General features: G+C 50.7%; 1 protein-coding gene and 1 pseudogene across 1 annotated transcript; both read right to left on the reverse strand.

The window, feature by feature from the left end:
* Positions 1–1195: 1195 nt before the first annotated feature.
* Positions 1196–4666, reverse strand: LOC130212931 (uncharacterized; annotated as a pseudogene).
* Positions 4667–6153: 1487 nt separating this feature from the next.
* Positions 6154–13869, reverse strand: zgc:101716 (uncharacterized protein LOC492784 homolog). Its single transcript, XM_056444081.1, has 8 exons — positions 13708–13869; positions 13206–13307; positions 12110–12253; positions 11578–11628; positions 10916–11060; positions 8596–8749; positions 6955–7087; positions 6154–6869 (listed from the first exon to the last, which is right to left on the reverse strand). Exons 1-8 carry the CDS (start codon positions 13807–13809, stop codon positions 6633–6635), a joined length of 1068 nt encoding a protein of 355 aa, XP_056300056.1. The 5' UTR covers positions 13810–13869; the 3' UTR covers positions 6154–6632.
* Positions 13870–14927: the final 1058 nt, after the last annotated feature.

Here is a 14927-nt window from a genome sequence, read left to right on the forward strand (position 1 = left end):
GGAGGAACAGGAACCGGTTGACGGAGCCGTCGGGGGCCGCCGCGGGTCTGGACTCGAGTCGGCGACAGTGGGTCTGTTCACTTATATTCAAACCCAAAGTTGACTTCCGGTCGGATCATCCCAAAGAACCGCCTCCTCCCACAAAGCAGCCAAAGACGGGCCTGCGGTTCCCTTTGAGCCACCAGAGAGGACGGGCCCCTGGGCTGCAGACGCTCATGTCTTCACTCGGAGCCCGGAGGCCAGACCCGCCCCAGAGATGCCACCGACCCGCCTCCCGCCAGGCAAACCCAAGTCCAGAGGCGCCGGGTCCGTCGGCCACGGGAGCTTTTCTCAAACCTCGGCTCCGGATGAACTCCAAGCTGTTCTTATCGGGCCCAGAAGCCTCACTCCAGAAGGGAAGGCCCCCCCCAAGACAAAACTGGATGATCCAGAGTCATACGGAAAGACCCGGGCCCGTGGCTCGCCAAAGCTTCTTCAGCACCTCTTACGGGTCGGGACGGGCGGACGTGAGGCCGGTCCACAGCAGAATGAAACCTTCATGAGGATATATATATCATATATATATTATATATATATATAATGTTTATAATAGATAATATATATATATTATATATGATATATATATTCTATATATATACATTATATATATATTCTATATATTATAATATATATTATAATAATATATATAAATTATAATATATATAAATATACATATACTATATATATAATACATATATAATATATTATACATATTATATATAATATATATCCATCCATTATCAATACCGCTTCATCCTCATTAGGGTCGCGGGGCGCTGGAGCCGATCCCAGCTGACAGGGTGAAGGCGGGGGACACCCTGGACAGGTCACAGTCCATCTCAGGGCACACATAGAGACACACAACCATTCACTCTCACATTCACACCTATGGGCAATTTATAGATTAATTAACCTGCTGCATATCTTTGGACTGTGGGAGAAAGCCGGAGAACCCACGCTGCCACGGGGAGAACATGCAAACTCCACACAGAAGGACCGCCCCAGGAATTGAACCCACGGCCCTCTTGCTGTGAGGCGACAGTGCTAGCCACTACACCACCATGCAGCCCTATAATATATATATATATACTTATATAATATATATATATAATATATATCTTTTATTTCACTAACAATGACCACGCTGATAGCGATATGAGTTTGATCGGTTTATTGCGAAAGAGAGAAAAGGAAAAGGGGTCGAGGGGAAGGGATGTAGGGATGAGGGATGTAGGGATGGGGTCGAGTGGAACGGGATGACGGTCGAGGGGTAAGAGGTAAGGGAGGTAGAGGGGTTAGGTGGGTGAGAGAGAGAAGGTCGGCGGGGTGAGACGGCGGGTTGCCGGTGTCCCGGTAGCTGCGGGAACGGGGAGTGGAGACTCGTGGGTGGGGGTTGTCTCCTCTTGAAGCTTCGGAAGGCTGAATCCCCCAAAAGGTAGCTTCAGGTAGACAAGCACCGGTGAGCGTTCCTGATGGCGTTCAGGTTGGAGCTAATGTAGGAGAGATATGCGGAGGAGGACCACCGGCCGAGCATCTTTATGACGTGGTCGGGTATTCCTCGGCTTGCGGCAGCGGAGGCGGCGCCGATGCGGAAAGAGTGGCACGAGTATGACGCGGGGGGTATGCCGGATCTGGCTAGGACCTGGCGGAAGTGGTGGAGGAACCAGGACCGCGTGGCCCCCTTCCCTGTCTCGGTGATAAACAGGGGGTCTTGGGTTGGGCTCGTTGATCTTGAGTTTAGGTAGTCGCAGATGGGCTCGTACGGACTCAGGAACGATTCTTGGCGGAAGAGGTAGACGCGCTGAGGTGGACCGTGCTGGTTAGTCTTGCTGCGTTTGAGGAGATATGTGATGGTGTCGGGAGGATGGATGGAGACGTCGGAAATGGTGGCGTGTAGCGACGGGTGGTGGACCGAGGTCGGAGTGGTAAACTCGGAGCAACGCAAGAACCCAAAAAACGCTAGCAGGAACATGGATTCTAGCGTTTTGTCCGTGAATGGAGACAGGTAGCCTGAACGGAGTGTCTGGATGCAGCGAGTGAGGAGGTCCGGAGTGAGGGGCAGAGATAGGTTCGGTGTTGCGCAGGCCTTTAAGGAGCATGGCTATGTGCGAGTGGTTTGTGGCGGGACAGGGCGCCCCTGTGGACAGTTTGGTGAGGAAATTGATTCCGCTTAGATAGACTTTTATGGTCGCTGACCTGATGGTGCGGGAGTGGGCGTATGTGACGAAGTTTGTGAGGGTGAGGACGTCGAGTGATGGGAATGGCAAGCCGGCAAAGGCGTGAAAAGCTTTAAAGCTGTGCCATCCTGTGAGGTACGAAGACAGTGTTCGTGGTGCGACGCTAGTGATGATGGCATCTTGGGAGGCGGAGATCAGGTGTCGTAGTTGAGGGGTCAGATGAAGATGGTGGCTGAAAACGGTGGGACCGGAGTCGGCTGGGGTTCCGAGGCTGGTGCTAATCGTTTGAATTTCTGAAATGAGAAACGGGAGAGTGAATCGGCGATGAGGTTTTTGTGACCTGGGATGTGGGTGGCTCTGATGATGAACTGACACCGGGCCGAAATTAGGGTTAGTCTGCGCATGAACTGCATGATGTCTAGGCAGCGTGACCGCCCTTTGTTGATTATGTCAACTACTGCGCTGTTGTCGGTGTAAAAAGTTATTGTCTTTTTGGACCATTCAGGCCCCCAAAGAATGGCTGCGATGACGATGGGATATAATTCTGAGATCGCGGAGGAGGGAGTCAGGGACGCAAATTCCACCGGCCAGTCGGCTGAAAACCATTTGTTGACGAAGAGGCCGCCGAAGCCTATTGAGGGTGCTGCGTCTGTGTAGAGCTGGATGCCTTCCGGTTTTGTAATGTGGTCATCATAGAAGAAGGAGATTCCATTCCACGAGGAGAGGAACTGGTGCCATAGTTTAAGCTCTGTTTGGCATGCGTTGTCGAGCGTGACGTGTGTCTGGAGGTTTTCGGCGGAAGCGGCGACTGAGAGAAGGTAGGACAAGAAGGAACGACCTTGGGGAATGATACGAATGGCGTAATTAAGGTGGCCTAGCAGTGAGAGGAGTTGGCGCTTGGTGCATGTGGGGGTCAGGAGGAAATTGGAGATAATTAGGGAAATGCGGTTGGTTTTCTCGAGGGGTAGAGACGCTTGGAATAGGACCGAGTCGAGGGTGATGCCGAGGAATTCCAGTGACGTGCTGGGACCTGCGGTTTTCTCTGCAGAAAGGGGGACGCCGAGTTCCTGGAACAAGGAGGTCAGGGCATGGAGGCCGTGTGCGGGGAGGAAGGTGGTGTGACGGTGAGGAAGTCGTCCAAGAGGTGGATGACGTAGGGGAGTTTATGGACATTCGCTAGGACCCAACAGAGTGCCTCGGATAAGCAGTCAAAGATTTTGGGGCTGCTTTTGCACCCGAAGGTCAGGCGTACGGCAAAGTAGTAAGCGCCGTTCAGGAGACGCCAAGAGGTGCCAGTAATCCGGTGGATGGGCATTATTTTAAAAGCGCTGTTGATGTCAGCTTTGGACAGCCAGGCTCCTCGGCTGAGGCGGATGAGGGATGTGGCATGGCCAATTGTTGTGTACTGCATGGAGTAGTCTGCGCTGGGGATGAGGCTGTTGATGCTTGGGGTTGAGGAGCCGCGAGGTGCTGAGAGGTCTATAATTAGCCTCTTTTTGCCCGAATATTTCCTGGTAGCTATTCCGATGGGGCTTATTCTAACTATGGGGAAAGGTGGGCTGGTGAGTGGGCCGATCATGAATGAGTTTTTAACTTCCTGGGCTAAGAGTTTGGCAACTATGTCGGGCTCGGCGGTGGCTGACTGCAGGTTTTTGCACGTAAAGGAAGACTGTGGTACTGCAGATACGCCTGGGTGGAAACCGTGAGTGAGACCTTGTAAAAGATAACTCGTGAACTGGGGGTCTGGGTGTCCCTCCAGTGCGGAGGCTAACGCGGGGATGTTAATCGGTGTCCCGAGGTACTTACAGAGCTTGTGTTTTAGAGGGTTATGGGGGCAGGTTGATTTTGTGTGGGCCCCGCCGCAGAAGGAGCAGGTGTGGAGGAATCGACAGCTGGAGGCGTTGCATCCCAGGTCGTTGAAATTGTTGCAGACCGTCTTTCCGCCCTGGTAGAGGATGGGTCTTCCTCTCCGGTCTGTATCCTTGGCGGGAGGGCGGGGGGCTGGTTTGACGGGGTAGGGGCGGGGGGCTGCGGGGGGCGGGCTGTGGTGGGAGGTGGGACTTTGTTTAAGGGGAATTGGTTGCGGCTGAGTTGCAGAGAGGAAGCATGAGGAGGCTGGGTGGGCTGGTGCGCTGCAGAGTTCGCAGTTAAGGGAAGGGCGGGATGCAAAAACTCGACAATATAATTCTGGGTCGAGGGTTCCCCAATATGTGCCCTGGTTGTACTGTTGCACGCGGCCGGCGGCCTCGGAAGCAAACAGGACGTGGTAGCTACAGAACCCGTTGTTGCCGAACCGCAAGGCTAAATTGAGGATTAACGTTAAGTAGTTGTCCAGCTCGGGCCTGCGGTCGGGTAGGGCGGAGCAGATGACGTCACGGTACAGGGAGAAAGCGTACGCGAACTCCGTTGTCGTGAGTTCTTTGGACCGGGTGGGGAGGCTGGCTCAGCTCGACGGGCCGAATATGGTGAGCAGTTCTCCAGGGTCTGGGTGTTGCTAGCTGATGGGTGGATGAGATGGGCGAGGTCGACGTAGTTACCGTGAGAATCTGCTGCCTGATGGAGTTAGATAACGGGATGGTCGGGTGGGTGGGTGTGCTGGAGGTGTTGCTATGGCGAGGGTGGGCCTGGCGGGTGGAGGTACGTGCTGTGGAAGGAAGTTGTGAACTGATGCTGGCTGACCTGTGGAATGAAAGGTTGTATGCAGGTTAGTATTACACACGTTTGGGAGATGGGGGAGGGAAGGGTAATGAAAGGGGTAGGGGTAGGGGGTAGGGGGGGGAACGGGAACGACGGAGGGGTGGGAAGAGGTGCTTGGATGGAAGGAAGCATGTGCATGGGGTGGAAGTGAAGGCTGTACGCGGGAGCCTGCCGGGTGGGTGGCCTCTGGGTTGAGGGCATGCTGGGGGGGTTGCGATGCAACCTGGCCCTCTGTGTGAGGCAGCGCTGCTGCGGCCGTGGTTCGCGTAGTGACGTCATCGGCGTTGCTGCTGGCGCGGCGCTGGGAACCCGGAAGTGCCGTGGTGTTCCGCTGGTGTTCAGTCAGGCGTTGATATAATCGTGCTTTCCTGTCGGATTCGAAAAACGGGATGTTGCGCTCGGTGAGTGCATCTTTCAATTTACGCACTGTCCACCCCGCGTTGTTTAGAGTACGGCGCTCGGCGGGGCGTCGGCGTGGAGACCGATCGCGGCTGGCGTTCGAGCGCCTGGCGTTCGAGCGACTGGAAGAGTGCCGTCGGGGAGGGGCGATGTCCCTCGGGCGACGGAGACGGGATCTCCGCCCGGGGCTGTTGGATTGTGAGGGGCCGATGGCGTCGGGCTGCCCGGGGATCGGTTTCCGGAGCCGTGAGTGACGCTTACTGTATGTCGCGGTCGCCGGCGGCGATGTATGGCGGGAGACGGTGGGGTCTCTGGGTCTTCGGGCGTTATCGGCTCGTCTGCGAAGAGGTCGGCATCGGAAGCGGTGAGTGAGAGTTCTGTGTCCATGCTGCTACGGGATGTAGAGACAGAGTTACGGGGAGATGGGCAGGTGTGCTCGGTTTAAATGCTCTCGTACGCGGAAGTGAGCTACGTTCGGGGCGTGGTCATTGCTCCCGAACTAAGTTCTGTAAAACTCCATATAATATAAAATATATGTATGAAACTAGTGTAATGTCTAATAAAATTTAAACTTTCAGAGCATCTGCTTTTGAGTCGAGGAATAAAACAATTAAAATCTTTATTTCTCAAAATATTATTGATCTAAGTTTGTAAATATATATATTTTTTATCTGTCTAAATCTAAAAAGATGCGATTTAAAAAAAAGACAAAATGTTTTCTGTTTTTAGTAATTAGCCGATTCCACATCTGATCCGGCAAATGCTGGATAATAAATAAAAATTAAAACAAAACTAACAGACCATAAAGGTCCATCAGGCAATGAAGTACAAGCATCTGTGCGCATGTACCAGGGGATTTTATTAAAGAAAATAAAGGATTTAAATCATATTGTAATCATGGAATGTCTTTTATTTTTCTTACTGTAATATACGAGACCAGCTGGCTCTCTTTCGCTTACAGTGGAACGTTTTTCACCAGCTGTCCCGTAAATCAAGGAGCAGCTGAAATACGACGGCTCATAAACCATAAGATAAAAAAACAGGCCTTTTTTCCATAGATACTTACGAAAATCCTCCTTAAGACATGAACATGTTAAGGCACGCGTGACCTTTTAGGCAGAACATTCAAAGATGTTTAACCGTCTCATGATACGTTGCACAGCATGAAGTGGCTGCAGCTTTGTTCCGTAAGATCCACCGCGAGAGAGAAATCCATCAGCTTGAGAATGTGATTTATACGTCTGCAGTTTGTGCTTTTTGGGGGGATTTTGTGACATTTAGCGACTGCCCCTCCCCCCCGTGGCTTTCACTCGGTCCAGTTCAATTCGCGTCTTGATGAGATTGACGCGGCGGGAGGACGTCGGCGTGTTCTTCGGAACCTCCGGAGCGCCGGCGCCGCGCCGCCCGGGTCCCGCGGCCGCCGGCCCCCAGCGCCCCCGTCAGGAGGATCTTGTCCCACCAGCGCTCCCTGAAGCTCTGCACACACACATTGGCCACGCTGTCCCCGTCCTGGTAGTCCTCCCTCATCCGGTCTGGGATCAGGTCCTCCGACAGCACCTGAGGGGGCGGGCAAGAGAGAGAGAGTGAGACTCTGGAGGTCGCACAACCGGCCGTGTGGACGGAGGCTGGAGAGACTCCTCACCTCCGTCAGGGCCTGCGTGGCGCTGTCTCCGGGACTCAGCCTCTGGAGCGCCTCCTCTGTGGTCTGCAGAGCGCGCTCCGCCCGCCGCAGCACGAAGGAGGACTGCTGCTGCCGGAGGATCCTGAGCAGGAGTCTACGGGAGACAGGAGGAGGCGAGGAGAGGCGAGGAGGAAGGAGAAGACACGAGGAGACAGGAGGGGAGGAGACACGAGACACGAGGAGACACGAGGAGGACAGGAGAAGACACGAGGAGAGAGGAGAGGAGAGACGAGGAGACACGAGGAGACACGAGGAGGAAGGAGAAGACACGAGGAGACAGGAGACACGAGGAGACAGGAGATGAGACAGGAGGAGAGACGAGGGGACAGGAGGAGGAGACACGAGGAGACAGGAGACACGAGGAGACAGGAAGAGATACGAGGAGACAGGAGGAGACACGAGGAGGAAGGAGAAGACACGAGGAGACAGGAGACACGAGGAGACAGGAGGGGAGACGAGGGGACAGGAAGAGACACGAGGAGAGACACGAGGAGACAGGAAGAGAGACGAAGAGACACAAGGAGACGAGGGGACAGGAGGAGACAAGGAGACATGAGGAGGAAGGAGGAGCGGAGATGAGACAGGAAGAGACACAAGGGGGAAGGAGAAGACACGAGGAGACAGGAGGGGAGACACAAGGAGACAGGAGGAGACAGGAGGGGAGACGAAGAGACACGAAGAGACAGGAGAAGACACAAGGAGGAAGGAGGAGACACAAGGAGACAGGAGGAGACGAGGAGACACGAGGAAGAAGGAGAAGACACAAGGAGACAGGAGGAAGAAGGAGAAGACACAAGGAGACAGGAGGAGACAGGAGAAGACACAAGGAGACAGGAGGGGAGACGAGGAGGAAGGAGAAGACACAAGGAGGAAGGAGGAGACACGAGGAGGAAGGAGGAGACAGGAGGAGACACGAGGAGGAAGGAGGAGACACAAGGAGACACGAGGAGGAAGGAGGAGACGAGGATTCACATTTAAACACTCGGAGCACATGTTGCTTGGCGGATGTTTCCGGATGATGAGGAGGTGGAGCTCCTCGCTGTCTAACCTCGGGGCTGAGGTCACACCTGGACCCAGATATGGACCGTCAGTTTAAATAAATCAAATACAAATGGGGACACTTCAGTATTTCCGTTCCTTCATTTGATAAAGAGTTGTTTGTGAAATTACTTTTTATCAAATTAATTGTGAACTTTTCATTTTGACCCCAAACTAAATCTTTTGCTGTTAAAATATATGAATATTTATTCATCAGATGGAACATAACGGGGTAGTTTGATACGACGCTCTTCATGATTATAATACATTTAAAGTCATTTGATTGAATTATGGGTGATTTATTTAACTGTTGTCCTCTGGCAATGACCAAGACATCTCTGGATGTTCAATGTGTGGGCTCAAGAAAAGTTTACGACAACAACGACAACAACAACAACAACAGGTCTTTTCTCACAGGTGTGGGGCATTTCACATTTTAGAGAGAGACAGCCCAACGAGGCTGAAGCTCTGCGCCACACAGGTGAGATCATCTTTAATGAACTATTTTAAACTATTACCATATAAAGTGTGACTTGAAGCGTCGCGTGTTCTTCATCTCTGTACCTGGTCCTGATGAAGCAGGTGCACGCCTTCAGCCAGATGATGTTCTCATTGAGCTCCTCCTCCTCCTCCTCCTCCTCCTCCTGTTGTTGTTGCTCAGTCCCTCCATCATTCTGCTCTTCTGATGACTCACACCTCTCTGGGGAACTCGACCCGACTGAAGAGACAAACACTTCAGACCGTGAGCACCAATTATTTAATCTTCATTGATTCGGTTTTTTCCGTGACTGAAAAGAAAAAAATGTATTAAAGCAAAAGTGTTCATCAACAATAGACGGAGGGAAAAAGGATGAATCAACGAGTCGCCTGCATCGATGCTACAGGAAACTCCTCCCTGGTAATGACTCCTACCTCCTACCTCCTAATGACTCCTACCTCATACCTGGTAATGACTCCTACCTCCTAATGACTCCTACCTCCTAATGACTCCTACCTCATACCTGGTAATGACTCCTACCTCCTAATGACTCCTACCTCCTACCTGGTAATGACTCCTACCTCCTACCTGGTAATGAACTCCTACCTCCTTCCTGGTAATGAACTCCTACCTCCTACCTGGTAATGACTCCTACCTCCTACCTGGTAATTACTCCTACCTGGTAATGACTCCTACCTCCTACCTGGTAATGACTCCTACCTCCTTCCTGGTAATGACTCCTACCTGGTAATGACTCCTACCTCCTTCCTGGTAATGACTCCTACCTCCTAATGACTCCTACCTCATACCTGGTAATGACTCCTACCTCCTAATGACTCCTACCTCCTACCTGGTAATGACTCCTACCTCCTTCCTGGTAATGAACTCCTACCTCCTTCCTGGTAATGACTCCTACCTCCTAATGACTCCTACCTCATACCTGGTAATGACTCCTACCTCCTACCTGGTAATGACTCCTACCTCCTAATGACTCCTACCTCCTACCTGGTAATGACTCCTACCTCCTACCTGGTAATGACTCCTACCTCCTTCCTGGTAATGACTCCTACCTCCTAATGACTCCTACCTCCGACCTGGTAATGGACTCCTACCTCCTATCTGGTAATGACTCCTACCTCCTACCTGGTAATGACTCCTACCTCCTACCTGGTAATGAACTCCTACCTCCTACCTGGTAATGACTCCTACCTCCTTCCTGGTAATGACTCCTACCTCCTTCCTGGTAATGACTCCTACCTGGTAATGACTCCTACCTCCTTCCTGGTATTGACTCCTACCTGGTAATGGACTCCTACCTCCTACCTGGCAATGAATCCTACCTCCTACCTGCTAATGGACTCCTACCTGCTGATGGACTCCTACCTCCTTCCTGGTAATGACTCCTACCTCCTACCTGGTAATGAACTCCTACCTCCTTCCTGGTAATGACTCCTACCTCCTACCTGGTAATGACTCCTACCTCCTACCTGGTAATGGACTCCTACCTCCTATCTGGTAATGACTCCTACCTCCTACCTGGTAATGACTCCTACCTGGTAATGACTCCTACCTCCTTCCTGGTATTGACTCCTACCTGGTAATGGACTCCTACCTCCTACCTGGCAATGAATCCTACCTCCTACCTGCTAATGGACTCCTACCTGCTGATGGACTCCTACCTCCTTCCTGGTAATGACTCCTACCTCCTACCTGGTAATGAACTCCTACCTCCTTCCTGGTAATGACTCCTACCTCCTACCTGGTAATGACTCCTACCTCCTACCTGGTAATGGACTCCTACCTCCTATCTGGTAATGACTCCTACCTCCTACCTGGTAATGAACTCCTACCTCCTACCTGGTAATGACTCCTACCTCCTACCTGGTAATGAACTCCTACCTCCTACCTGGTAATGACTCCTACCTCCTTCCTGGTAATGACTCCTACCTGGTAATGAACTCCTACCTCCTTCCTGGTAATGACTCCTACCTCCTAATGACTCCTACCTTCTACCTGGTAATGACTCCTACCTCCGACCTGGTAATGGACTCCTACCTCCTATCTGGTAATGACTCCTACCTCCTACCTGGTAATGAACTCCTACCTCCTACCTGGTAATGAACTCCTACCTCCTACCTGGTAATGACTCCTACCTCCTTCCTGGTAATGACTCCTACCTGGTAATGACTCCTACCTCCTTCCTGGTAATGACTCCTACCTCCTTCCTGGTAATGACTCCTACCTGGTAATGACTCCTACCTGCTAATGGACTCCTACCTGCTGATGGACTCCTACCTGGTAATGAACTCCTACCTCGTAATGACTCCTACCTGGTAATGACTCCTACCTCCTACCTGGTAATGACTCCTATCTGGTAATGAATCCTACCTGCGGATGGACTCCTACCTGCAGTTCCGCCGCTGTCCAGCAGAGGCAGACACGTCTGCCCCAGGTCGTACCAGTGCCAGGGGTTAAAGGGCAGCAGGCTGCACAGCTGCTGCAGGGCCGACATCTTTGATCCCACCGCCCCGAAATGCTGGTAGATGCTGACCTTCAGTAAAAGAATAGAGCTCCTTCAATAAAAACAATAACCGTTCGCACAGAACAATGGGTTTTATGTGTCTGTGTGTGTGTGTGAGAGAGATAGTCTGTGTGTGTGTGAGGGAGAGTATGTGTGTGTGTGTGTGTGTGTGTGTGTGTGAGAGTCTCTGTGTCTGTGTGTGTGAGAGAGAGATAGAGTCTGTCTGTGTGAGAGAGAGTATGTGTGTGTGTGTGAGAGTCTCTGTCTGTGTGTCTATGTGTGTGTGTGTGAGAGAGAGATAGAGTCTGTGTGTGTCAGAGAGTCTGTGTGTCTGTCTGTGAGTGAGATAGAGAGAGTCTGTGTCTGTCTGTGTGTGTGTGAGAGAGATAGAGACTCTATCTATGTGTGTGTGTGTGTGTGTGTGTGAGTCTGTGTGTGTGTGAGAGAGTGTGTGTTTGTGTGTGTTAGTCTGTGTGTGTCTGTGTGTGTCTTAGTCCGTGTGTGTGTTAGTCTGTGTGTGTGTGTGTGTGTGTGTGTGTGTGCTGACCTTGAGCAGCAGGAGGCTGGTCAGGTGGCAGGTGTTGGACACTTCTTTGCTCTGGAGAAAGATCACAGATGACGAGAGTAAGACCAAGAAATAAGATCACAGAGCATTTAATAAAGTAATAAAGTAAAGTTCTGTCACAGGTGGAACTTTCTTCTGGTGTTTTAAGAGACAATGGACAATTATATTATATTTGTGTTTTTTATTTTTATTTTTATTCTTGTGTGTTGCTGCTACTGGCTCGACAAATTTCCCCTTGGGGATTAATAAAGTATATATCTATCTATCTATCTATCTTAATTGCAATAACGAACAAAAAGCAAATATTGAATCTGTGGACTTTGTGTAATGAGATTCCCGTTTGACAACCTTAAATATCAGAGTTCATAAAAGCAGAAACACCTTGAAGCTGAAGCACAAAACAAAGTCACTCACCCGTGAATGAAAATGACATCCAGAATAAAAGTCCACCAACACAAAAGCTATACTTATATTCACAGTGTGCCGAAACATTCAAAGAAGCTCAGGAATGTACCAGCGAGTTGGCGAAGTCCAGCGCGCGGCGCCGGTGGCCCAGCTGGGCGCAGCACCGGGCCATCCCCTCCAGCATGTCCCTCCGGACCGTCAGGTTGGTGCGGGAGACCCACTGCAGGCAGCCGCCGTACGCCTCCAGGGCTTCCTGCGAACGGCGAGCATTAGCGCCCTCTGGTGGCCAGCGGTGTGAATGACATGCCGCCACACGCGCCAGTGTTTGAATGGATTTGGTCTCACTAGGTAAACGTGTTGGAGAAACACGTGTGTGTGTGTGTGTGTGTGTGTGTGTAGAGAGAGAATGTGTGTGATTGTGAGAGTTTGTGTGTGTGTGAGAGAGAGTATGTGTATGTGAGAGTTTGTGTGAGAGTATGTGTGTGCGTGTAAGAGTTTGTGTGAGAGTATGTGTGTGCGTGTAAGAGAGATTCAATGTGTGTGTGTGTGTGTGAGAGAGAGTCTGTGTGTGTGTGTAAGAGAGTCAGTGTGTGTGTGTGTGTGTGTGTGTGTGTGTGTGAGAGAGAGTCTGTGTGTGTGTGTGTAAGTCAGTGTGTGTGTGTGTGTGTGAGAGAGAGAGAGTCTGTGTGTGTGTGTAAGAGAGTCAGTGTGTGTGTGTGTGTGTGTGAGAGAGAGTCTGTGTGTGTGTGTGTGTGTGTGAGAGAGAGAGTCTGTGTGTGTGTGTGTGAGTCTGTGTGTGTATTTGCGTGTGTGAGACAGAGCAAGAGAGAGTCTGTGTGTGTGTGTGTGTGTGTGTGCATGTGCGTGAGAGTCTGTGTGTGTGTGTGTGTAATATTACGGTGTAACCTGGTTTTGCATGGTACCACTTCTAATAAATTAGTTAGTAATATATTATTCACTCTGTTGGATATAATATGTAAATATAACATAAATATGTAATGTGAATTCAATGTGATTCAGTTATTTATCCATGTTGTAGAACGGGCTGTGACCAGATCAGCATTTACTTCTGCCGACTCATTTCAGGCGTAAAATATTAATTTATCCATTTGAAATTTGCCGTTTATGTTTCCTGTTCAATTCGGTTGTTGTCGTTTTCTTTTCTTATTATTACACTTTAAATGTAACTCTCATCTCTGAGTTACCTGGTGGTTCCCTCGCCTCACCGCCAGGTCGCCTCTGAACTTATAGACCTTCAGCTTCTCCAGAGGATCCTCAGTGTGCAGCGCCGCGGCCTCACAGAACCACTGAGGAACCACAGCAGAACCTTAGAGACACGGACCGGAGAACACATCACAGAACCACTGAGGAACCACAGCAGAACCTTAGAGACACGGACCGGAGAACACATCACAGAACCACTGAGAGGAACCACAGCAGAACCTTAGAGACACGGACCGGAGAACACATCACAGAACCACTGAGAGGAACCACAGCAGAACCTTAGAGACACGGACCGGAGAACACATCACAGAACCACTGAGAGGAACCACAGCAGAACCTTAGAGACACGGACCGGAGAACACATCACAGAACCACTGAGAGGAACCACAGCAGTCTCTCTCTCTCTCTCTCTCTCTCTCTCTCTCTCTCTCTCTCTCTCTCTCTCTCTCTCTCTCTCTCTCTCTCTCTCTCTCTCTCTCTCACCTTCGGCTCACACACTTTGGCGTCGTAGGCAGACAACGTCACGGGGACGCGGGCACGCGCCTCCAGGAACACGGAGTCATCAAACGAGGCGAACATCTCCATCGGACCGAGCAGCGGGACCGAGCACCGCGGTAAGGAGGTGAGCGCGCGACAGACGAGCAGTTCCGGTTGGACCGAAGCTCGTGCACGGTGTGTTTAAACCGCAGCTACGCAGTCCTCACTTGTATATTGCACGGCTAATACAGTATCCAGTTTTACTAGTTCCGGACAGAAAGGTTCCGACCCATAATGCAAATAAGACATAAACACTTCAAAACAAATATTGTGAAAGAGAGTTAGCGTCTTCATAGTGTCAAACTTTAATATATATATATTTATATATATATATATAAATATAAATAAATATACAAATTATACTGAAGCACCAAACAGTTGTTTGCCAACCGCCATTAAAGAAGAAGAAGGGAAAAAAAACAGAGAGAAGTAAGCCGCACACAGAGAGAAGCAAACCACAAAGAGAGAAGCAAACCGCACACATTAAGATCAGATTGATAGCTATGGAGGACATGCATCAACAAACAACGATCACCGGAGAAATGCAGCTGCCGGAGGCCTTCGCGCAGAACTGCATAATCCGTGATGATAAGGTTAACATCAGCGAGGACGCTCAGAAGATCCAGGCCTGGAGATCTGAGACACTCGAGAAAGACCTTTGCGGGGCAAAGGCCTCGGTCAGGGCTCTGACCGAGTTGATGGATAAGAACAAGACCACGTTGGATCAAACCCTGAAGATCGAGCAGGAGGAAAAGGTTGGAAACATCGGGACGGTTGTTACCAAAGACGAGCTGGCTGAGGTGATCCAGGCCTGGAGAACAAAGCCACTCAGGAAAGACCTTTGCAGGGCAAAGGCCTCGGTCAGGGCTCTGACCGAGATGGATAACAACGGGATCAAGATGGATAACACCCTGAATATCGAGGAAAAGGAAAAGTTTGAAAACATCAGGATCAACTTGATAAATACGGCAGGTTCGGTTTATCAAGAAGACCATCTGATTGGAGAAATGCAGCTGCCGGAGGCTTTCGCGCAGAACTGCATAATCCATGATCAGAAAGTTAACATCAGCGAGGACGCTCAGAAGATCCAGGCCTGGAGATCTGAGACACTCGAGAAAGACCTTTGCGGGGCAAAGGCCTCGGTCACCGTTCTGACCGAGTTGATG

This window comes from Pseudoliparis swirei, chromosome 22, assembly GCF_029220125.1.
Source record: "Pseudoliparis swirei isolate HS2019 ecotype Mariana Trench chromosome 22, NWPU_hadal_v1, whole genome shotgun sequence".
NCBI classification, from domain to species: domain Eukaryota; kingdom Metazoa; phylum Chordata; class Actinopteri; order Perciformes; family Liparidae; genus Pseudoliparis; species Pseudoliparis swirei.